This window comes from Chiloscyllium plagiosum, chromosome 13, assembly GCF_004010195.1.
Source record: "Chiloscyllium plagiosum isolate BGI_BamShark_2017 chromosome 13, ASM401019v2, whole genome shotgun sequence".
Classification (NCBI taxonomy): domain Eukaryota; kingdom Metazoa; phylum Chordata; class Chondrichthyes; order Orectolobiformes; family Hemiscylliidae; genus Chiloscyllium; species Chiloscyllium plagiosum.
Window position 1 is genome coordinate 65763401 of NC_057722.1, and position 23364 is coordinate 65786764.

Below are 23364 nucleotides of genomic sequence, written 5' to 3' on the forward strand. Positions count from 1 at the left end.
ACCTCCATTCATCTAAAAGAGTCATAGAATGGAACAATGCAAGCTGACCCATCATTCGTGTCTGTGCACCATTATTAGACCTGTTGCTTTTGTCTTTTCCTATTATCATTGTTTTCCTTCTTTCAAGTGTTCATCGAGTTGTCTTTTAAAAATTGCCATTGAATCTGCTTAAACCAAACTTTCAGGCAGCACCTTTCAGATCATAACAACTCACTGTATAAAAAAACCTTTCATCTCAGACTGAAGCATTCTCAAATTGTCTGATGTATGTGTTTTTAAGATGGGGTGCCATCTGCAAATGAAAGCAGCTTCTCCTTCTTTACTCTAAAAACATCCTTCACAATTATGAACCTTTATTGAATTTCCTGTGAGCCTTCTCTGAACTTTGAAAAACAAACCAAACCATTGTAACCTTTCCATATTATTAAGTTCCTCTCTCTTACTGCCATTTTAGCAAACCTTCTATATGCCTGCACAATAACATCTCTGCATCAACACCAAGTCTTTTACTTTCCTATGAACAACAAATGAAACAGAATATGCCATTTGGTGTCACCAGATTTGCGTTATTTCTAAAGATGAATTTCATTTCAAGCATCTTGACCACCACAACAATCGCCATTTCTAGATTCAATTTATCATAAGTGTTTGCAGAGAAACTGAAAATTGTTTACCACTATCTGATGTAGAGGTCACAGTGCTACAGCTTAGTCAAAACAAATATGCATCATTTAAAATCAGGAGAAAAGAGTTTCCTAAACAATTGACTAGATTTGCAGAACATTGTTGAAAATTAATTAGATTCAGTCCAAAATTATTTCTCAAAACTGATTATTTGACAATATTAGATCTGCTTTAATTGGTTTTCTGCATGTGTATCCCAGGTGAGAACCTTGATTCAGACACCAGACTGTGGATGTTTGATACACCCTCACCTTTCAAGGATTGCTGTAAACTAAAAACATGTTTCTTTAGGGATTTCTAGAGATTTTTGCAGCATAATTAAATTGGGTGATCAACCTTGTAGACTTCATCAAACTTTATAAAAGGCACATTAATCTCTTTTGCACACTGTAACAAATGACCTCTGGTGCCTTGTTACACATTATAATGTATTACTCGTTTATCTGGGTGGTTTGTATTGTCATCCCTTTACTGGGAGCAGATGAATCAATGTGTAAGCGTTCCGGTGAGTTTTATTTGCCAGGTCTCTATGAAGGTGGAGACATCATTATTGGAGGAGTATTTCCCATCTATAATAAAGAATTGAAAATAAGTAAGTCTTTTACAACTCATCCACCACCTTCAGAGTGTGCCAGGTGAGATTGTGTTTAAACTCTCTGGTTAATTTAGAAGTTCAGAATTGAGTTCATTAAAGCAGTTAATAAATGTCTTGTTAACTTTGAATATTAATCTTTGTGTTGTTTAACTGTAATATGTATTTGCAATCTGTTTCATTCATTTGTATTCTCAAATTCACTGGGAGTCACCAGACAGTAGAATCCAGATTATGATCCAGAAATTGTTAAATTTTAGAAAGTTTTAACGTTATCAGGTTAATTTGTGCACATGTACTATACCAATGTGATTGTTTAGATATCATGTTCAACTTGAAGTATCTCAATGTTGAGAGTCATTTTAATCTTTTTGCTTTCCTTTTGGAAGTGTCAAAGTCTCCTTTGGTTTATAAAGTTGCATTACCTCGCTCTGTCATTTGTGTTCTACCATTTCCTTCAGTGTTACTACTGTCAATTCAAATTGTGTAAAGTTTAATGCAATAAAATTTATGGGCACATTTTATCACTGTTATCCTGCAGTTTTGATCTCAGAGCATTTCGCTGGACACTGGTCATGATTTTCGCAATAAAGGAGATTAATCAGGATTCAAAGATACTTCCAAATATCACACTAGGCTATCGAATTCATGATTCCTGTGCTTCACCATCTCAGGCTCTCAAAGCAGCCCTGACACTGGTAAATGGACAAGAAAAAAATATTCCAGAATTTAATTGCAAGGGAGGTTCTTCTATTGCAGCCATCGTTGGAGAGTCCGGATCATCACAGTCGATAACCATAGCAAGGGCAGTCGCATCGTTTGGTATTTCAATGGTAAGGCAATTCAATAAAAGCAGTTTTTGCAAACAGAACAGATTATTAATGGCCTTGGTTTCAGTCTTGACTAACAGAAATCCATCAATCTTGGTTTTAAATTTTTTGATTCCACTCCCCACGCCCCCGAACCCCCTCTTCCCCTCCCCCCCCCCCCATCTTTTTGGTAAAGAATTCCAGAATCTCACTTGCAATTATCAAAAATGTGCATTCTGAGAATGTCATGAATTGTCTAAATCTCATTTTGAAATTTCCCACTATGCCTGTTAGTTTTCTCCCACCTCCCCAAACTCCTGCACCCTTCTTCTGGACTCTGGCACGAAAAGATCTAGTCAAACAAATCTGAATGGTTACGCAACTAATTTGCATTATGATCAAAAGTAGGTAATGAGAAACTGGCAAGGTGGCTGATTACCAACAGAAGCATATTTCAAGTAATTGACAAGAGGATGAGGTAGCAGGTGGGAGGTTTATATTTTTATGCAGAATTTTATGAGCTGGTATACATTGCTTGGAACATGGTGGTAGCAGCTGGAATGGTGAAAGGTTTGGGAACTAAATTCTAGAGCTTTAGCTGCATGCAAAGGGAATTGGGGATGTGCAAAAAGAGCATGAAGATTTGAAATGTTTTAGTCTGAATCTGGAAACAGAGAATAATAAGCACATTCAGAGATTTGAAAACAAAGCTGAGGGTGTTAAAAGTGAGGCACTAACAGATTACAAACGCGGGGCAATGGTGAAGAGTTCTGTGCAAGTTTGGAATTGGGCAGCAGAATATTGGATTTCAATCTGCAGGATGGAAGATCAGAGACCGTGAAAATTCAAAACTCAAGGTAACAATTGAAACAGCATCAGCAGCAGAGTAGCTGGGGCACGGAACACAGTTGTGTAATGACATAAAAGGGAAAAGTAGGTGATGTGGGTGGAATAATGGATATGTGTTCAGAACTTCACTCTGATGTCAAATATGATACATGTTGTCAGGTTGGGCTCAAAGAGTTGCTTGGGAAATGATGGAGTCATTAGCTGGGTAAGAAATTTATAATGGTGGCCAAAGACAATGACTTCTGCCTTTCTGGTACTTGGTTGGTGGTAATTTCTACTTACCTTTAGTGGTTATTGGGTAATCAGCAGTAAATCATTGCAGGGATCAAGCAACATAATGACACATTAGGACAGACCAGAATATAAGTGGGACCTGATATGATTCTGGATGATATTGCTAAAGGGTGTGATGTAGATAATCATCAGTAGGAGACAAGGACTTCAGATGTAACATCTGAAACATAGATGTAGGTTTGCTCGCTGAGCTGGGAGCTTCATTTTCAGATGTTTTGGCACCATACTAGGTAATATCTTCAGTGAGACTCCAGATGAAGCATCTGAAACATGTTTGAAACATCTGGAAAAGACATCATTGCAAATGATTCTCTGACTATCACCTGATGTATTAAAAAAATTGCATCAGGCTAGGATTGCTCCCACCAGATTGGATGATAGAAGAGACGTGATGGAGGAGGATAATTTGAGTAGCTGTGTCAGAAGTTATAGATAGGTTGAGTAAAGTGAGGAGGGATGACTTATCAAAGTCACAATTACGTAGGTTGAAATTTCAAACTTTGACAAGAATAATTCCACAAGTGGGGCAGGCGCTGAAACAGGTGCTTACACATACAATTTGGCTCAGTCTCAAACTTTGGACATTAAGAGCAACACGGGCGATGGGGGAGAGCGAGGTGGGAAGATGGGGAGAGTGGGGTGTGGGGAGATAGGGAGAGCTGAGGGCTTACAGGGGAACAGCAGGAGAGTGAGGTGAGGGGAAGGTGGGGAGAGCAGGGGGACAGTGGTATATCAAAGGTAGATTTTTCATGGGGAGGGTGGCGTGGGTGTATATTACACTTTACAAACAGCACTCAAATCAACGATAAAAATGGATGTTGCTGGAAAAACTTAGCAGGTTTGGCAGCATCTGTGAAGAGAAATCAGAATTAACATTTGATGGATTACTCGACCCAAAACATTATTTATGATTTCTCTGCACAAATGTTGGCAGACCTGCTGAGCTTTTCCAATAAGCCCTGTTTTTGTTTCTGATTTGAAGTATCCATAGTTTTTGTTTTCAGGCCTGCTTCCACACTGTAGGGAATCTAATCTAATGATTTTGTTGGTAATCTATTTCGCATCTGAACATCATAAAGTAAGTACTGCTGTCCCTGGGCTTATGACTTGTGGATGGGCTGGACACAGCAAAGACCGGAACAATGGGTGATGGAGTGCAAGCCCATAAGGGAGAAAGCTCCTAATTTCACATTGATTAGGCCATCAATGGAAAAGCATAGCAGTTCAGGCAGCACCCGAACTGCTGTGCTCTTCCAGCACCACTAATCCAAAATCTGGTTTCCAGCATCTGCAGTCATTGTTTTTATCCATCAATGGAAAAGCCCTAGATTACCAACTTTACACATCAAATTGCATAGAATTCCCACTCCTTCACAAGGGGCCATTTCATTCTTTGTGGATGGAAAACGCCCAAACAAAACCAAAATAACCAGTGATAAATAATTAAAACATTGCCATGACTTCGGTTGTCAGAATGGTAACTTTGACTAGAGGTGGCATGGTGGTTAAATGGTTTGCAGTGGTGCCTCATAGTGCCAGGGATTCAGATCCAACTTTGTGCGACTGTCCATGTGGAGGTTGCATGTTCTCCTCATGTGTGTAGGGGGTTTCCTTCCACGTCTAAAGATGTGCATGTCAAGTGAATTGGTCATGCTAAATTTCCCCTGTAGTGTCCAGGTGTTGGTGAGTTTGTCAAGGTAAAAATGGCATGTGGGGTTACTGGGAGGATGGATCTGGATTGGATGCTCTTTGGAGGGTCGATTACTTTTTGATGGGCCGAATGGTCTCTTGCTGCAGTGTAGGGATTATGACTCTTATTTAGGGAAGTACTTATCTCTTGATCTCAGTTCCATTCAGAAGCAGGTTGTGATTTCCCTTGAATCAAATGCATTTTGTTATTGGTATCTGCAAACGTAACCTTATCCATCATATTTAACAAAATTGTTGGTCATTCGTCTCAACTATCAATATTTAGGCTTCACCCAAATTTCTTTCCCCCTTGCTTCATCTGGTCGATACAAACACCTGCTAGCCTTATGTACTGATCTAATTTCCCACTAAATAAATCAATGCTTTTCCCCTCAGCTACCTCACCTTGTAACATGTTCCACCCTATCAGTCATATCACGAATAAGGCTATCTATCTTAATATGGAGAGTTTATTGTTATTTTTATTCAAATCATTGCAGGTCAGCTATTTCTCTACCTGTGCGTGTCTAAGCAACAAACAAGAATTCCCTACGTTTTTCAGGACTGTGCCAAGCGATTTGTTTCAGGCCAAGGCTTTAGCTCAGTTTGTGGAACATTTCGGTTGGACCTGGATCGGGACCATTGGAGGGGACAATGAGTACGGTCGGTATGGAATCCAAGCGTTCAGCGAGCTCGTCCAGCGAGCTGGAGTCTGTATCGCTTTCTCAGAAACGATTCTCAGAACATATTCCAAAGAAAGAATACTCAAGATTGTAGGCACCATAAAAATGTCGACTGCAAAGGTTATCTTGGCTTTTGCTTCCGAAGGTGACCTTTACCCGTTGCTGAAAGAAGTTGTCCGTCAAAATATCACTGGCATTCAGTGGGTAGCCAGTGAAGCATGGATTACAGCGGCACGACCTTCAACAAAGGGTAATTTCAAGTCTCTCGGGGGAACAATTGGATTTGCAAATCGCAAAATGGCAATCCCAAAGTTTAAAGACTTTCTTCTGAGTCTACGCCCTTCAATACATTCCACCAACGATTTTGTGAATGTTTTCTGGGAAACGATATTTGGTTGCACGTTTAACAGAAACAGCTCCGTCTTCCGCACCAAGAAATGCACTGGACGTGAAAAATTACAAAAGGTGAAGAACTCTTTCTTTGATGTAACTCATTTGAGAGTTTCCTATAATGTCTACAAAGCAGTTTATGCCATAGCTCATGCACTCCACAGTTTGCTATTTTGTGAAGATGAACTACTGGGAGCCTATCTTTGCGCTAATGTTTCCAATATCGAACCATGGCAGGTAAGAGGAATGAATGTTATATCAAACACTGATTTGGAGATGCCGGTGTTAGACTGGGCTGTACAAAGTTAAAAATCACACAATACCAGGTTATAGTCCAATAGGTTTAATTGGAAGCACTAGCTTTCTGAGCGCTGCTCCTCCACTACCACCTGATGAAGGAGCAGCGCTCGGAAAGCTAGTGCTTCCAATTAAACCTGTTAGACTATATCCTGGTGTTGTGTGATTTTTAACTTTGTATCAAACACTGTAATGTAATGTCTATCTTAAATATGCAGATCCATAAACCGTACAAGTTGACTTGCATCGTTAGAGTGATGCATTGCAAATTATAATTAAAAAATATTTTATCTCAACGTTTACAAATAAATAAGTTCATTTGTCAATGTCTGGGCACTATAAAAGAAAATGGATCCAAACTATTACCATTCTATTCCGTTAACTTTGGAGAGCTGAAACATTAATATCTGGCTAGTGCTGCTTTAAATGATCTGGCAGCTCGGTGCTAGCATTTTGTTGACAACTCAGAGATTATGAAGATGTAAGAATTGACCCTAATTTTCTATGCAGTGTACGGGGATAGGAATGAGCTCTGTTCAAATCTAAATTTTGGCAAAATGCTATGGATCATAGAGTCCCTACAGTGTGGAAACAGGCCCTTTGGACCAACATGTCCACATCGACGCTTCGATGAGTAACCCAGCCCCTACCCTAGTACTCTACATTTACAACCTTACCTACACATCCCTGAACACTATGGACAATCTACCTAACCTGACATCTTTGGATTGTGGGAGGAAACTGGATCACCTGGAAGAAACCCACGCAGACATGGGGAGAATATCCAAATTTCGCACAGACAGTTGCCCGAAGATGGAATCGAACAAAGGTCTCTGGTGCTGTGAGGCCCTCATGATACACCAGACTCAAACCGATGATTCTGCTTCTCTCTCCATGGGTGCTGCCAGACCTGCTGAGTTTCTCCAGCATTCGCTCTATTTGTTTCTGCTGGGATTGCATCTCTTTCAATTTTTTTTTAATGAAAGCACACAGACATATCCACTAGTGAATAGTTGATTAATCTACTGAAGAGTGAGCAACAATATGGTAAACAGAAACCTGCTCAAGTTAAAGCTTTTGGTTACCAGAGAAAATATAAATGACCCCAGGTGGGCAGGGGTGAAGGGCAATAAGATTCCAGTTGAAAATTTGCACTTACAGTGGCTTTCATCACAGAAATCTAGTTTTGATTCTGTGTTCAGACACCTAGGCAGGGAGAAACAATGCCTAAATTTGTGAAAAAAAAATGTTTCTAAGCTCTGCAGTTCTTTCCCTAAGTCTGTTTGTTTTTCTACCTCCATTTGCACATTTAAGACATCCCTGTAAACCAGACTGTTTTGGTCAGAAATCTATTAACTCCTTACATAATTGTGTTAAATTTTGGATGTAAGCAAAGCCTTCAACGAGGTTCTACATGATATACTGGTTAGTAAAGTTAGATCACATGGGATCCAGGGACAGCTTGCCAACTGGACACAAAATTGGCTGATGGTAGGAGACAGAGGGTTGTGGTGGAGGGTTGTTCTTCAGATTGGAGGCCTGTGACCAGTGGTGTTCCGCAAGGATTTGTTCGAGGTACACTTTTATTTGTCATTTATATATTGGATGAGAATATAGCAATCATGATTAGAACATAAAACATAGAAAAGTACAGCACGGAACAGGCCCTTTGGCCCACTATGTTGTGCCAAGGGTTAATCCTAATGTAAAGTAAAATAATTTAATCTATGCACCCCTCAACTTACTGCTACCCATTAGTAGGTTTGTGGATGACTCCAAAATTGGTTGTACATAGAACATAGAACAGTAGAACATAGCACAGGGCCTTCGGCCCACAATGTTGTGCCAAGCATTTATCTTAATCTAAGATCAACCTAACCTACATACCCCTTAATTTACTGCCGTTCATATGCTTGTCCAGCAGTTGCTTAAATGTCCCTAATGTCTCTGACTCTACGATCACTGCTGGAAGTGCATTCCATGTGCCCACCACTCTCTGCGTAAAGAACCTACCTCTGATACCTCCCATATACCTTCCTATCAACTTAAAATTATGGCACAGTAGAAAGTGAAGAAGGTTTTTTGAGAGTACAACAGGATCTTGAACAGTTGGGCCGCTGGGCTGACAAGTGGCCGATGAAGTTTAATTTCGATAATGTGAGGTTTTGTGTTTTGATAAAACAGAAAAACCGAGGGATTCTCGTCCATTGTTCCTTGAAACTGGCATCACAGGTTGACACTGTGGTGAAAAAGGGTGCCTTTATTAGTCAAAGCATTGAATATAGGAGTTGGGACATCATGTTGAGGCTGTACAGGACATTGGTGAGACCACGTTTGGAGTTCTGCCTACAGTTTTGGTTGCCAAATTGGCAAGGATGCAGAAAAGATTTACGACAAAGTTAATGGGACTAGACAATTTGAGTTACACTGAAAGGCTGGATAGGCTAGGACTTTTATCCCTGGAGCATAGAAGGTTAAAGGGTGAACTTGGAGAGGGTTTTAAAATCAGGACAGAAATAGATAAGGTGAATAGTAAAAATCCTTTTCCTAGAGTAGGGGAGTTCAAAACCAGAGGGCATACATTTAAGGTGAGAGGGAAAGCTTCAAAAGGGATCTTAAAAGGCACAACCATTTGCACAAAGAATGTTTCGTATGTGGAATGAACTGCCAGCTAAAGTGGTAGAGGCAGGTACAGAAACAACATTTAAAAGACTTTTGGAGATGTACATGAATAGGAAAGGTTTAGAGGCATGTGGGCCAAATACAGGCAAATGGGACTAGTTTAGTTTGGGAAACCTGGTTGGCACGGATGAGTTGGACCAATGGATATGTTTCCATGCTGTGTGACTCTATGACGGTATGAATTATTCTGTGAAGCATTTTGGGAAAGGTGCTATGTACATGCAAATTATTGTTGCCACTGTTATAGGCACTTTTTAAAGCTACAAGTGGATTATGTTAGTTCAGTAGACTAATGAACACATTACCATGTCCATGAATTATTTTGAGTAACTAAACATTCCGTTCTAATTACTCCTCTAAGCTATTTCAGCATTTAAAAGAAGTAAGATTTACCAACCGCTTTGACGAACACATATATTTTGATTCAAATGGAGATCCCACTGCATCATATGATATTATAAACTGGCAGATGAAGCAGAATGGTTTGGTTGAACATGTAACAGTTGGCTATTTTGATGCATCTGCAGCAACTGGAAATAAGTTTATGATAAATGAAGATAGTATTATATGGCATGGGAACAAAACAAAGGTAAGATCAATGCTTCTTTGTTCAATGAATTGTTTTGTTATTAGTGGAAGGAGCTAGATCATTCACAGATGATATCATAAAACTATTTCTTCATATCAAAGGTAATGGAAATCAAAATAATTTACCCAAACAGGAAACCATTTGAGCCATTGTATTTGTGTTGTTTCTTTGAAAAGTTGCCCATTTAGTTCCCCTCCTCTGTTCATCTCTTCCACAGTATAATGACCTTCTTTCAAGTATGTGTCTAGCTCCTTTTTGAAAACTGTTGCTGAATTTGCTTCCAAAGTCTAATATCTGAAATTGGCCATCCACAAGATGCTGTGGGCCATCAACAGCAGCAGCAGAATTGTGTTGATTCAAATCAATAACCTTAAAACAGTGCATGTTCCTCATGGTATCATTATGAACAAACTAAGGAATTAACCCTGATCCATTTAGTAGTGCAGGATAGCAAGCCAGGAATAGCAATGCTTGGCTATGAACCATGACAGGTGTCATATCTCAGTGGGAGAACATTTTGGTGATCGTGATCATAACTCCATGACCTTTACTATACTCATGGAGAGGCATAGAAGCAGATGGTATGGAAAAGTAAAGAATTGGGGGAGGGGGAATTACAATCCTATTGGGCAGGAACTGGGGCACTTAAATTGGGAACATATGTTCTCAGGAAAATGCACAAGAGAAATGTGGAGGTTATTCAGGAAGAACCTGCTGATAGTGTTGGACAAGTTTGTCCCACTGAGGTAAGAAAAGGATGGTAAGTTGAAAGAACCTTGGGTGACAAGGGATGTGGAACATCTAGTCAAGAGGAAGAAGGAAGCTTATTTAAGGTTGAGGAGACAAGGATCAGAAAGGGCTTTACAGGGTTACAAAGTGGCCAGGAAGGAACTGAAGAATGGACATAGGAGAGCTAGAAGGGGGCATGATAAAGCTTTAGTGGGTAGATTTAAGGAAAGCCCTAAGGTGTTCTACACTTATGTGAGGAACAAGAAGATAGCCAGAGAGTATGGCCAGTCAGGGATAGTGGAGGGAACTTGCGCCTGGAGTCAGAAGAAGTAGGGCAGCTTCTTAATGAATACTCTGCTTCAGTATTCACAATTGAGAGGGACATTGACATTTCTGAGGACAGCATGAAACAGACTGATATACTAGAACAGATTGGTGTTAGGAAGGAGGATGCACTAAAAGTTGTGAAAAAGATAGGATAGATAAATCCGCTGGACCGGATGGGATATATCCTAGGTTTGGCAATGATGTTTGTATCCTTACTCTCCACTTGAGTAGTACCAGATGATTGGAGGTTGGCCAATGTTATTCCCTTGTTCAAGAAAGGAAGTAGGGATAATCCTGGGAATTACAGACCAGTCAGTCTTACATCAGTGGTAGGCAAAGTATTGGAGAGGATTCTGAGAGACAGGATTTATGTTTACTTGGAAAACCATAGTTTAATTCGAGATAGTCAGCATAGCTTTGTGAGGGGTTGGTCATGCCTCACAAATCTTATTGAATTCTTTGAGGATGTGACAAGGGTTGAGCAGTAGATGTGGTGTACATGGATATTAGCAAGGCATTTGATGAGGTTCCCATGGTAGGCTCATTCAGAAAGTAAAGAGGCAAGGGATACAGGGAAACCTGTCTGTCTGGACACAGAATTGGCTGGCCCATGGAAGACAGAGGGTTGTGGTAGATGAAAAGTATTCAGCCTAGAGTTCAGTGACCAGTGATGTTCCTCAGGGATCAGTTCTGGGACATCTGCTCTTTGTGATTTTTATAAATGACTTGGATGAGGAAGTGGAAGGGTGGGTTAGTAAGTTTTCCAATGATGCAAAAGTTGGTGGAGTTGTGGATGGTGTAGAGGGCTGTTATAGGTTGCAATGAGACATTGATAGGGTGCAGAACTGGGCTGATAGGTGGCAGGTAGATTTCAACCTGGAAAAGTATGAAGTCATCCATTTTGGAAGGTCAAATTTAATTCAGAACACAGGCTTAAAGGCAGGATTCTTGGCAGTGTGGAGGAATAGAGGGATCCCTCAAAGCTGCCACCTAGGATTGTTAAGAAGGCGTACGTTGTGTTGGCTTTCATTAGCAGGGTAATCGAGTTTAAGAGCTGCGAAGTTATGCTGCAGCTCTATAGAATCCTGATCAGACCACACTTGGAATATTGTGTTCAGTTCTGGTTGCCTCTTTCTAGGAAAGATGTGGAAGCTTTAGAGAGGGTGCAGAGGAGATTTACCAGGTTGCTGCCTGGATTGAAGGGCATGTCATATGAAGAAAGGTTGAGGGAGCGAGGGATTTTCTCATTGGAGTGAAGAAAGATGAGAGGTGACTTGATTGAGATGTACAAGATGTTGAGGGGCATAAATTGATGGATAGAAAGAGACTTTTTTCTCATGGCAGAAATGTCTATTAAGAGGGGACATAATTTTGAGATAGCTTGAGGAAGGTTTAGGGGAGAAGTCAGAGGTAGGTTCTTTACTCACAGAGTGGTGGATGTGTTGAATGCACTGCCAGCAGTGATAGTAGAGTCAGATACATTAGGGACATTCAAGTGACTGTTGGATAGGCACATGGAAGTTAGTACAATGTAGGGTATGTAGATTAGTCTGATCTTAGAATAGGATAAAAGGCTGGCAGAACATTGAGGGCTGAAGGGCCTGTACTATTCTATGTTCTTTATTCTAAATGAGATGCCAACCTTGTGAAACTGCAACACACAATTACTTTTGTGCCAAACAGCAGAAACAGTGAGTGATTGATAGGTCTTAGAAATTCCCAAACCAATGGATCAGATCATTATTTGGCAATCCTGTCACATTGAAATAACAAAATGAGAAACCTCTACAAATGTTTGCAGTCAAAAATGATGGGGGTGTCTGACACATTAGTTGAAACTTTTGTAGTCATCTTCAGCCAGAAGTGCCAAATGGTTCATTCATCTCTGAGTCTTTCTGATTATGACAGTTGCCTGTCTTCAGAAAATTCGATTCACTCAGTATTAAATCAAGAAACAACTGAGGGCACTGAATATCTGTAGGCAACATTCTGATAGTGATAATGAAGACCCGTTCACAAAGCAGCACAGTTGATAAGCACCCAATCTACCACCTTAAACAGATATACACTCCACTAGGGGTACAGACTGTGAACCATCACAAAAGTATACTACAGCATGACCTAATGCTTTCTATAACAGCAACTTCGACATCTGTGACCTCTGCCATCTACAAGGACACTATAATAGATCCAGTCATACAAAAGCTTCTATCCAAGTCATGTGCCATCCTGACTTTGAAATAAAGAGATTAGGTCGCCATAGTCCCATTCCCTCATTAGAGAGACAATTGGTGGTGAGGGTCACCATGCCTCAGGAAAGGGACAAGGTTGAAAAGGTGGGAACTTCATGGGTGAGGACCTCAGCTGGTACGAGAATTGAGTCCATGCTGTTGGTGTCATCACAAACTGAGCTACCCAACCTTTAGTTTGAAATATATTAATTTTTCTCATTGTCACACTGTCAAAGTCCTGGAATACCCTTCCAACAGTTCTGTATATTTTCCTGCACGGTATGCACAGTAGAAAATCAAGAGAAGTGCTCATTGTGCCTTTCTCAAGGTAAAGGTGAAAAATAAATACTTTGATGTTTATGGGAGCTTCCAAAAACCTTTTTCATCATGGGCATCTGGAAATGCCACACCACAAAAATAAGTGTCATAAAAAGCCATCTCACTGCTGCCTGGGTCTGTGAACATGTCAATCCCTGCTTCAGAAAAAGGCTAAAATGACATTGATTGTAATCCAAGGCTATCTCTATATGTTACCCACAATCTATAAGTGCACTTCCTTTACAATGTGCTACCTTCATAATTTCATGCCCTACCATTCAGTGAGCTTTCCATTGTGTTGGTACTCACCAATTACTTTAATGCAAGGTCTTGTGTTGATCGTGGTGCAAAGCCGCACATCCAATGCATCTGGAAGTTAAAGAAGATTCCTTATTTATATTGTATAATATAAATACTACATCACCTTCCCCTTCCAATTACTTTTTATTTTAAAAATATTAATTTTATTTTTGCTTTTGTATGAAGGTCCCACAGTCTGTATGCAGTGAAAGCTGCCCACCTGGTACAAGAAAAACTGTACAGCACAGACAACACACATGCTGCTTTGACTGCATACCATGTTCTGAAGGTGAAATCACCAATGCAACAGGTCAGCAAATGTCATTTTACCATTTGATGAAAAGATATTTCATTTTTTAAAGAAGTGCCGCATTTTTTACAAGAGAAATGCAGGATAACTATATTAATGTGAAGGGATTAGATAAGGGGAAACTGTTTCCACTGTTAAGAGGGTTAGGACACAGATTAAGGCAATGGCTAAAGAAGTAAACAGAGGAGAGATTGAGAGAATGATCATTTTTACACAGGGAACAGTTTTGATCTGGAATGGACTGCCTGAATAGGCAGATGGATGCAGATTCAACTTTCAAAAGATAGTTGGACGTATGTAATAGTAAAGAAAAATGACGAGAGAGCGGAGAGTGCAATTTACAAAGAGCCGGCACAGGGATAATGGGCTGAGCAGCCTACTTCTGTACTGCAAGGTTTTTTGATTCCAAGAATAACTTAAACTTAAACCTAACTTAAACAAGTTCGTTTAACTTTAAACAACTTAAACAAGTCCAAAGATGTGCAGGTCAGGTGAATTGGCTGTTCTAAAATTACCCATAGTGTTAGGTGCATTAGTTAGAGGGGAATGATAATGGGTGGATTACTCTTTGGTGGGTTGGTGTGGACTTGTTGGGCCAAAGGACCTGTTTCCACGCTGTAGGGAATCTAATCTAATCAAGTATCTATCACTGATTACATTCTCCTAGATTCACTAGAATGCACGAAATGCCCCCTGGAATACTGGTCAAGCAATGACAGCCAAAGATGTATACTGAAAGAAATTGAGTTTCTCTCCTTTGAAGATACCATGGGAATTATCCTGATGATGGTGGCATTATTTGGAGCATGCATCACTTTGATTATTGCTTCTGCATTTCTTTATTATAAAGATACCCCCATCGTCAAAGCTAACAACTCTGAATTAAGCTTTCTGTTGCTATTTTCATTGGCACTTTGTTTTCTGTGCTCACTTACATTTATTGGTGAGCCCTCAGTTTGGTCTTGTGTACTGCGGCACACAGTGTTTGGCATTACGTTTGTCCTTTGCATGTCCTGCATACTAGGGAAAACTATTGTCGTGCTCATGGCATTTAAGGCAACTGTTCCTCAAATGAATATGATGAAATGGTTTGGGCCTGTGCAACAAAGGGCCATGGTGTGTGCATGCACTTTCATCCAAATTCTCATATGCATCATCTGGCTTGTTGTTGCTCCCCCTTTCCCAACAAAATATACAAAATATCATAATTCAAAGGTTATTTTGGAATGTAATGTTGGGTCTCCAATAGCCTTCTACTGTGTATTGGGATACATTGGTATTCTAGCATGTGTGTGTTTTATGCTAGCTTTTTTGGCAAGAAAGCTGCCAGGCAATTTCAATGAAGCAAAGTTCATAACTTTTAGTATGCTCATCTTCTGTGCAGTGTGGTTAACATTCATTCCAGCCTATGTAAGCTCTCCTGGCAAATATACAGTTGCAGTTGAAATTTTTGCCATTTTGTCATCTAGCTTTGGTTTACTTTTCTGCATTTTTGGTCCAAAATGCTACATTATCTTATTCAAACCAGAGAAAAATACAAAACAGAATCTGATGAGGAAAATTCCTTCAAAAAGGCTTTAAGGAGTACATAATGAACAGTTCCACAGTGTCTAAAAGCCAAACAGATCCATTATCTTACCATACCCTGTACAACATTCCAAATTATCTGAATATCTTGCTTTATCTGAATATCAAATCACTAACCTTGCTGTGCTGACACATGCTCTACAACATGATGACAAGCCAAAGTTTAAAAAAGGCTTGAAGATTACTTATTGTGAGATTAAATCTGAAAAGAAGAGTGAATTGTGGAACTTAATTTAATAGGCAAAATGATAAAATAATATACCGGCATATCAATAGGAGAGGAAGGCTGGAAACGGAATAGGACATGAAGGGAAAGACAAAATAATATCACAAGTACTGGTGGAGAAATGGCAAAAATACTAAATAAGTATGAACTTCAGTATTTGCCAGGAAGAGAGAACCAGGAATCATGATAAAGAATGATGTGATGAGCAGGAACAAAATTATCATCAAAGGCACAGGTATGTAAGAATGTATTAACTGAGGAATCTGCCACATGGCTCTTTGAATGCATTTTTTTCATCACAAATTTAAAGCAAAATACCTATAATTGACCAAAGTGGGATGGAAAACATAAAGTAATAATATTAGATTACCTTCTGTCTTACTGAGTTTTTGCAGAGCCTAGCACTGCCAAACATCCCTGAAATTTTCATACTTGATCAGCTGACTGGTGAATTAGCTCTTTGCTGTTGGGAGAGCAACAATAATGCTATGATGGACCTTAGAATTTCTGGATCTGCAGGGGTAGATCACCAGGATTTCCCACTCCTGATTCCTATCCTTGGACTGTTCCTGAATGTCTTTTGAGGGTAAAGCCAACGTTGGGGTGATGCCCTTCCCAACAATCAAATAGATCCATTGAGTCAAGTGTTACTTGTGCCCATAAAAAAACATCATTTAATTAATACCTTCTGAAGAGAAACCTGTACAAAAGTATTGTTGAAAAAAATAAGAAAAGAAATCAAGAACAGGAAGTAAGCAATAGGTCAAGATGAGGTCTCATAAAGCTACTGTAAATGTGAAGAGAGAGCTGTACATGTGGAACAGCTAACTCAATATCAGTGCAGTGGTGTTAACAGCTTTGTAAGCAGCTGAATCACTTGGAACTAACAGTACAATACTCAACTCAAGTGACTGAACCATGGCACATAAACACAATTGATTTCTGATCAATAAGAGGAAGTTACTCACTACAGAAATGTGGTGGGCAATTGTTCCTGTCAGAAATGGGCATTGGGAATATCAGATTGGCAAACTGCTTCCAGTTCTTCAGAGTCACAAACCTGGAAGTAGTTTTCAGTGGTGACCAGTTATTTTTCATTGCAAGGGTGTCAATTTTACGAAAAGATTGACACCTTAGGGCACCTTTGCATCTCAAAGTGGTCAACTTCATTGTGCACAGAATTCATTTGCAGAGCTAAGGAAATCCCTAACCTGAAAGTCTTGACACCTTTATATTAAAGCACATGAAATCAGTGGTATTAGGGGAAAAAAAGAAGTTTAATCTTGACCAAGGAACTAGTCAAAGACTTGAAACATGAAATAGATATAATTGCAACCAAGTAAAGCATTAAAAGCTCTTCCAAATAACTACAAGTTACCGGAACTGGAATGTGCCACATCACCAAACATTTCATGGCTTAGTTAGTTGAATTTTGATATCCCACTAAAATTAGTACTAATTCTCACGATACTTCATGCTGGTAACATTGATTATTATAAATAATATTGTATCATATGGTTTTTAATTGTCCTTTAAAATATTTAGTCAATAGATGAATTATAATGGTGGCATAACTAACAGAATTGTAATGGTATTGTTGAACATTAAAGCAAAACTAATATTTTCAACTGCTAATCAATAATTACAAATAATGCCGTGAACACTGTTTGCATTAGATAATGTGGGGTTTTGTGGATATTCAATTCTTGGTGACAGAAATCATGTGCATTTTATTATATTATTATAAAATAATAAACAAAATCCATTAATTGATATGTGTTGATTTATTTTTAACATATCAAAGAGCAGCATATGTAATTTGGAGTTGCTAACTATTTTGAATGTTGAAAACTTTTGGGTCCCTTGCTTGTCAAGTGATATTGAAATCTATTGTAGCAATCATATTGAGTTTATCCAATTCAGTACAGGTGACAGAATTGAAACTGCTAACAATGCCATCTATTTATATCTATAACTTTCTGCAAAGCAGGGAGAGTGTAAGAGTGTGTGGTAACACATAAGGAATCAGATAGGGCCAGTGATGAACAGGCCTTGACAAATATAATGGTTGGACCTTAAAGAGTATTTTCTTCTTTAAAGTCCTGCCAGGCAGTTGACCGAATTGTCAGTGGATAGACAAAGCCATGTGACTGACTAACCAGTAATTTGTAATTACCCATTAGTCTAAAAGTGGGGTTACAATCAATGATAAGTTTGTCTATTGTGTAACAAAAATTGTTATGCATAAGAACAGCATTAGAATAAGCAATATGAACAAATGTAGGTCCTACAGCCTGTTCAGCCAGCTGTGGGAATCAATAAAATATTAATTTTGTTTATTATTCATTCATGGGATGTGGATGTTGTTGGCCAGGCCAGAATTGATTGCCCATCCCTAATTCCCCACAAGGCAGTTAAGAGTCAACCACATTGCTGTGGTTCTGGAGTCACATATAGGCCAGACCAGGTAAGAATGACAGTTTCCTTCCCTAAAGGACATTTATGAACTAAATAGATTTTTCCTGAAAATTGACAACACTGTCATGGTCATCATTGAATCATCAGATGTTGAAATCAAATTCCATGATCTACCATGGTGGGATTGAAAACCTGATCCCCAGAACATCACCAGGGTCTCTAGATGAATAATTTAATGGTAATACCATAAGATCATCAATTTTCACTATAAAAACAAGTGTTTCCTTTATTTGTAAGGAGAGGAATGAGACCATAAAACAATCCTTTTCTACTGAATTGCAAAATAACTCTTGGTAAGCCAATGGAGTCAATTCAATATTTATGAAAAGTGCCCACTTTGTGGGGCATTATCTTCTAAGAAGGATTGTTGGATTAATATGGAAGTTAGCATTTCATAATTAACTTAGCTTAATTATAATGGCACAATCTAATTGGATTGATTGATTCAATATTTCTGTTTAATTCTGATCAATGTAGATATTGATGCTATAATATCAGGTAACTGTGCTTAGCCTCCCTTGACAAACAAATGCAACATGGTATTGCAAAGAGTGAAAACAATTCAATGATATTTTAGAATTATAGCTAAAAGGTCAAGAAATCCCGATTTAGCTTATTTCTATTTAATGATTTTGAAATCACCCAAACTTCCAAGGTTGAATAAGGTAGAGTTGGTATCCTCCTTATCTGGTTTGTAAGTCCTTATCAAAAAATTATAACCACAACTCTTCCCCTGGTGAGTTGTAGAGTACTGGTATTTTAAATTGTTTCAGAAGGGAAGTAATTATTGTAACTAAACTTATCATTTTTACCTGGTGTAACCTTTATATTAGTCATGATTTGGAGATGCCGGTGTTGGGTTGAGGTTAACTTTGTGAAGTTGTAAATCATTTTGACTTCCATCACTCAAGAGCACATGTTGAAGAATATTTCACTACTTCACTCTTTATGCAGTCTCATTGTTTTGATTAATACTTTGTGATTTTTTTGGTCTTACACAGTTTTGAGGTTATGAGAAGCTTTTTGTACAATATCTTATTATAATAAAATGACAATCTCCAGCTACTCAGTAACAGAGTCAAAAAAATCACCAAACAAGTGACTTTATGAAAAAGAAATCAGTCATTAGTGTCTAATTTAACGTGAGATTTGCCAATTCAGATTGAGACGGTGATCCCAGAAGTATCAATCGGTGGGTTTTGATTTTATATACCTCTCACTTTTCAAAAAAAAGGTTAAGAAAATTTCAAAATATGAAAACGTCATCAGGCAGCAATGAAGAGACTGCAATGAAGCAATAGGGCGTATAGATAAATAACAACTTAAGGAACAGTCAGGAAGTAATGGGAGGTGATATTAGTCAATACCAATCACTGTAAGAACTGATTAGAGATTGATTATGCATTCCTTAAAACAACTGGCAATAAGCCTTGCCTCAGCTAGGCGGATCAGACTATGTAATTATTCATGCTTTGGAAAGAATTAAAATGCAACAAACTTCAGAGATCAAAGTGCAAAAAAAGTTTGAAGTAAAGGCATCCTCCTGTCCAAATAGAAGCATAAGGCACTTGGGTGTTGCAGAGAGACAAGAGACAATGTTTTTGAACCACGCTGAAATCAGAACTTGAAGGCAAAAGTCGTAGTACACCCACAAAGTTGCTGCCCTACTTTGATTAGCATTGTTTATAACTTCCATTTCTGAGTTACTGCATTACTGTTGGTTATAGTATCAAATGAACATTGGGATTTGAGATTAAATTGTAATCTAAAACTTACAATTGTAGTTAAAAACTAAGTGGTGAATTTTCACAAAAAAATCTTTAACATTCTGATTCCAAATAAAACTTTTGCAATAGCTTTTCACAGCTGTTGGTAGCTCGTTAAAGAGACAGAGCACTATGACCTCACAATTTTTAAACCAATTTTGCATTTTTAAAACTTTATTTATTTTGTGGCGGTGAGCTGTCTTCTTGAACTGCTGCAGTCCACCTGTTGAAGGTTGACCCATAATGCCATTAGGTCGGGAATTCCAGGATTTTAACCAAACATTTCACCATAATTGACTTCATTTATCTCGCAGATTAGTAATAACATGATAAGATCCCAGTGCTAATTGCTGTATCCAGATCAAAAAATTCACTTAATCTGTGGATCAAGTGAGAGGTGCTAAGTGTTTTCTTTTGTCATCAGATACACAAGTAGTTTGACTATACAGTCATAAAAAGAGTTCACCAATCTCATCACCATGCTCTTACAATTGGAAAACTGCCAATGTGACACCCCTATGCAAAAGCGAAGGAAGCAAAAAAAAGGTAACTATAGGCAGATTGCTTAAAATCTAGCTTTGGGAAAAAAAATTGGAATCAATTATTAATGAAGCAATCGCAGCACATTTGGAAAATCATGACATAATCAGGCAGAGTCACCATGGCTTCATGAAAGGCAAATTCTGTCTGACTAATTTCTGAGAATTTCTTGAGGATGCCTCAATCAGGGTAGACAGAGGAGGCTTGAGGGGCTAAACCCCCTACTCCTGTTCCTATACCTTATTGTCTTATCTTGACTCTGATTAATACCTGTTGTTGGCTCAATTTCTTTTTAATTCCAACATTTTAATTTATACAGGGTGATCTTCCTCTCTATGTGATTTGATTGAATATTTCTCTTAAAGCTTCTCTGGCATTCGATGTGATTCTGCTTTAATTGTTTTCTCAAGGTTTTAACCTCCCCCTGATTCTTTTTCACAACATAATCAGATTTCTGAGTATGGTAGTATACTCCAAATACCAGAAGGCCCACTGCCATTTCAACTTTTAACTTCTTGTCCATCTGTCCCTGGACAAATACTTTCTCTAAGCATGCTGCGAGTAGTGTTTGAGCTCTTTTACTAGACAGATTGACCAGCCTCAATTAATAGAAAGAAAAGAAATTTCAACTGACAACTAAACAGTAATGTCCATGTCACTTATGGATTTGTAAAGATTCTACAACCTTTAAGCTTCCCTTTCTCAATAGGACTGCTGGCCAGGCAGATTCACTGATACAGGAGAAAGTGAGGACTGCAGATGCTGGAGATTACAGTTGAGAGTGTGGTGCTGGAAAAGCACAGCAAGTTAGGCAGCATCTAGGAGCATGTGAATCGATGTTTCAGGCATAAGCCCTTTATCCTGATGAAGGGCTTATGCCTGAAACATCGATTCTCCTGCTCCTCGGATGCTGCCTGACCTACTGTGCTTTTCCAGCACCACGGTCTTGACTCAAATTCACCAAGGTGTTTTGTTACACACCAGATATTCCCATTCAGTCTCAAATCACAGTGACTTAATCAATTCCATAAGTTTTAAAGAGCATAAACAAGGAAAATAAAAATAAACTGGTGGATGAACTTTAAAGGAAAAAGAAATATTACTTCCATGGTAATCTAAAGATCTTGTTACAGAATTCACTTCACTTTGCAATTTTCTGAACTTTTATCTTGTCATGCAAGAGTATAATGTACTGAATTACATTTCTCATATATTAGAGTGAACAATCATCCCTCTCATTATTATTGCTGCTAATGGAAATAAATAATGAGATAATGAGCTCAAAAGTATTGAAAATTGGGTCCTGACTGCATTTGCCTCTCTTTTCTAAAGCAAAGGAATAAAGAACATTTCAGGTATTTTCCAATCAATGTGTCATGAGGATTGCATTATTCCCAGGTCAAACCAAGATTACTTCTCCACTATTAGATCCTTCTGATATTCACTTGACTGAACCAAATTCATCTATTGAAAATGTTATGCACAACTTGATTTTAAATAATGCACTATAGAAAATAAACAATTCAAACTAAATTGTGATATGATTAAATAAGTATATAACCCTTTTAGCAGCTGTTTGCCATGTACCATACCAATGGTGGACAGCATATGTGATGACTAATTGCTTAAGGCACTTTTTAGCTGTGGTTCAATAGTTGAACTTTCTCAATTGGACCTTTAAACCAGTAAGTTTGTACATCAATGCATGGATTACATTGTGCAATACCAATGGTAAGGAAAATGTTGATATCATAAACCAAGAAATTAATGAATTATGATGGAACACAATATACAGAGAATTCAGAGAAATACAGAGAAAACTCATTCCAATGAGTTTTTATTTGCTTATATTCAATATTATATGTCAGACATTTCTTTTCCCAGAGTAATGAGCCTCTGGAATACATTGCATGAGAATGTGCTGGGTGCTGACTCTCTGCATTATCTTCAAGAATAATGTGGACTGATTCTTGACTGTGCAAAGGATCCCATCATGATTAGATTAGATTAGATTACAGTGTGGAAACAGGCCCTTCGGCCCAACAAGTCCACACCGACCCGCCGAAGCGAAACCCACCCATACCCCTACATTTACCCCTTACCTAACACTACGGGCAATTTAGTATGGCCAATTCATCTGACCCTGCACATCTTTGGATGGTGGGAGGAAACCGGAGCACCCGGAGGAAACCCACTCAGACACGGGGAGAACGTGCAAACTCCACACAGTCAGTCGCCTGAGGCGGGAATTGAACCCGGGTCTCTGGCGCTGTGAGGCAGCAGTGCTAACCATTGTGCCACCGTGCTGCCCACTTTTCATTTTTGTTTTTCATATTGAAGTACCTTTCTTGATATTTTGTTGAGGGCATAACAAATAGAACTTTTCAGCCTTCTTCACTCCTGAGGAAGTGTGTTTGGATTTGAAATATTAATTCGGTTTCTCTCACCGTGCCAGTTGAATGTCTCCAGCATTCTTTGTTTTTATTTGGGAGATTAAACAATCCAATTGACAGCTCATTTTGCTTGAAAAAGAATTGGCAGTGCCATATCAATATTTTGAAGCAATACCACTGCTGGAAGGAGGATAAACAAGAACAGTGGAGAATGAACGAGATACTGAGGATGAAGTACAAGGAAGGTTAGACTATTCTCATATCAAACCAGTTAACTGTCCATTGAATTGTTAGGGGAATTAGTCAGCATGCTCACATCATTAAAAAACAGAAGTATAGAAAGACCCCACAGGGTCATTCATAGAGCTTTCAAAAGGCTATTGAGACAAACCAATGTGTACGATTATATTCATCATGATGTGAATTTAGGAGAATCCTCTCCTATAAAACAGCATCCTTATTGCTCAGGTCCAAAGACAAAAGCTCAGGTGAAACCAACAATCCAGTACATGTTGAAAAACTGCTAAATTGAACACTGTCAAAATAATTGGAGTTCTCCAATTAAGTTAGTGCCTTAGCCCAATGGTTCAACCAGATCCTG

The 23364-nt window shown here is 38.7% G+C and overlaps 1 protein-coding gene across 1 annotated transcript; it reads left to right on the forward strand.

The window, feature by feature from the left end:
- Positions 1 to 1836: 1836 nt before the first annotated feature.
- LOC122556351 (extracellular calcium-sensing receptor-like) lies at positions 1837 to 15415 on the forward strand. Its single transcript, XM_043702984.1, has 5 exons — positions 1837 to 2109; positions 5418 to 6227; positions 9331 to 9558; positions 13650 to 13773; positions 14441 to 15415. Exons 1-5 carry the CDS (start codon positions 1852 to 1854, stop codon positions 15352 to 15354), a joined length of 2334 nt encoding a protein of 777 aa, XP_043558919.1. The 5' UTR covers positions 1837 to 1851; the 3' UTR covers positions 15355 to 15415.
- Positions 15416 to 23364: the final 7949 nt, after the last annotated feature.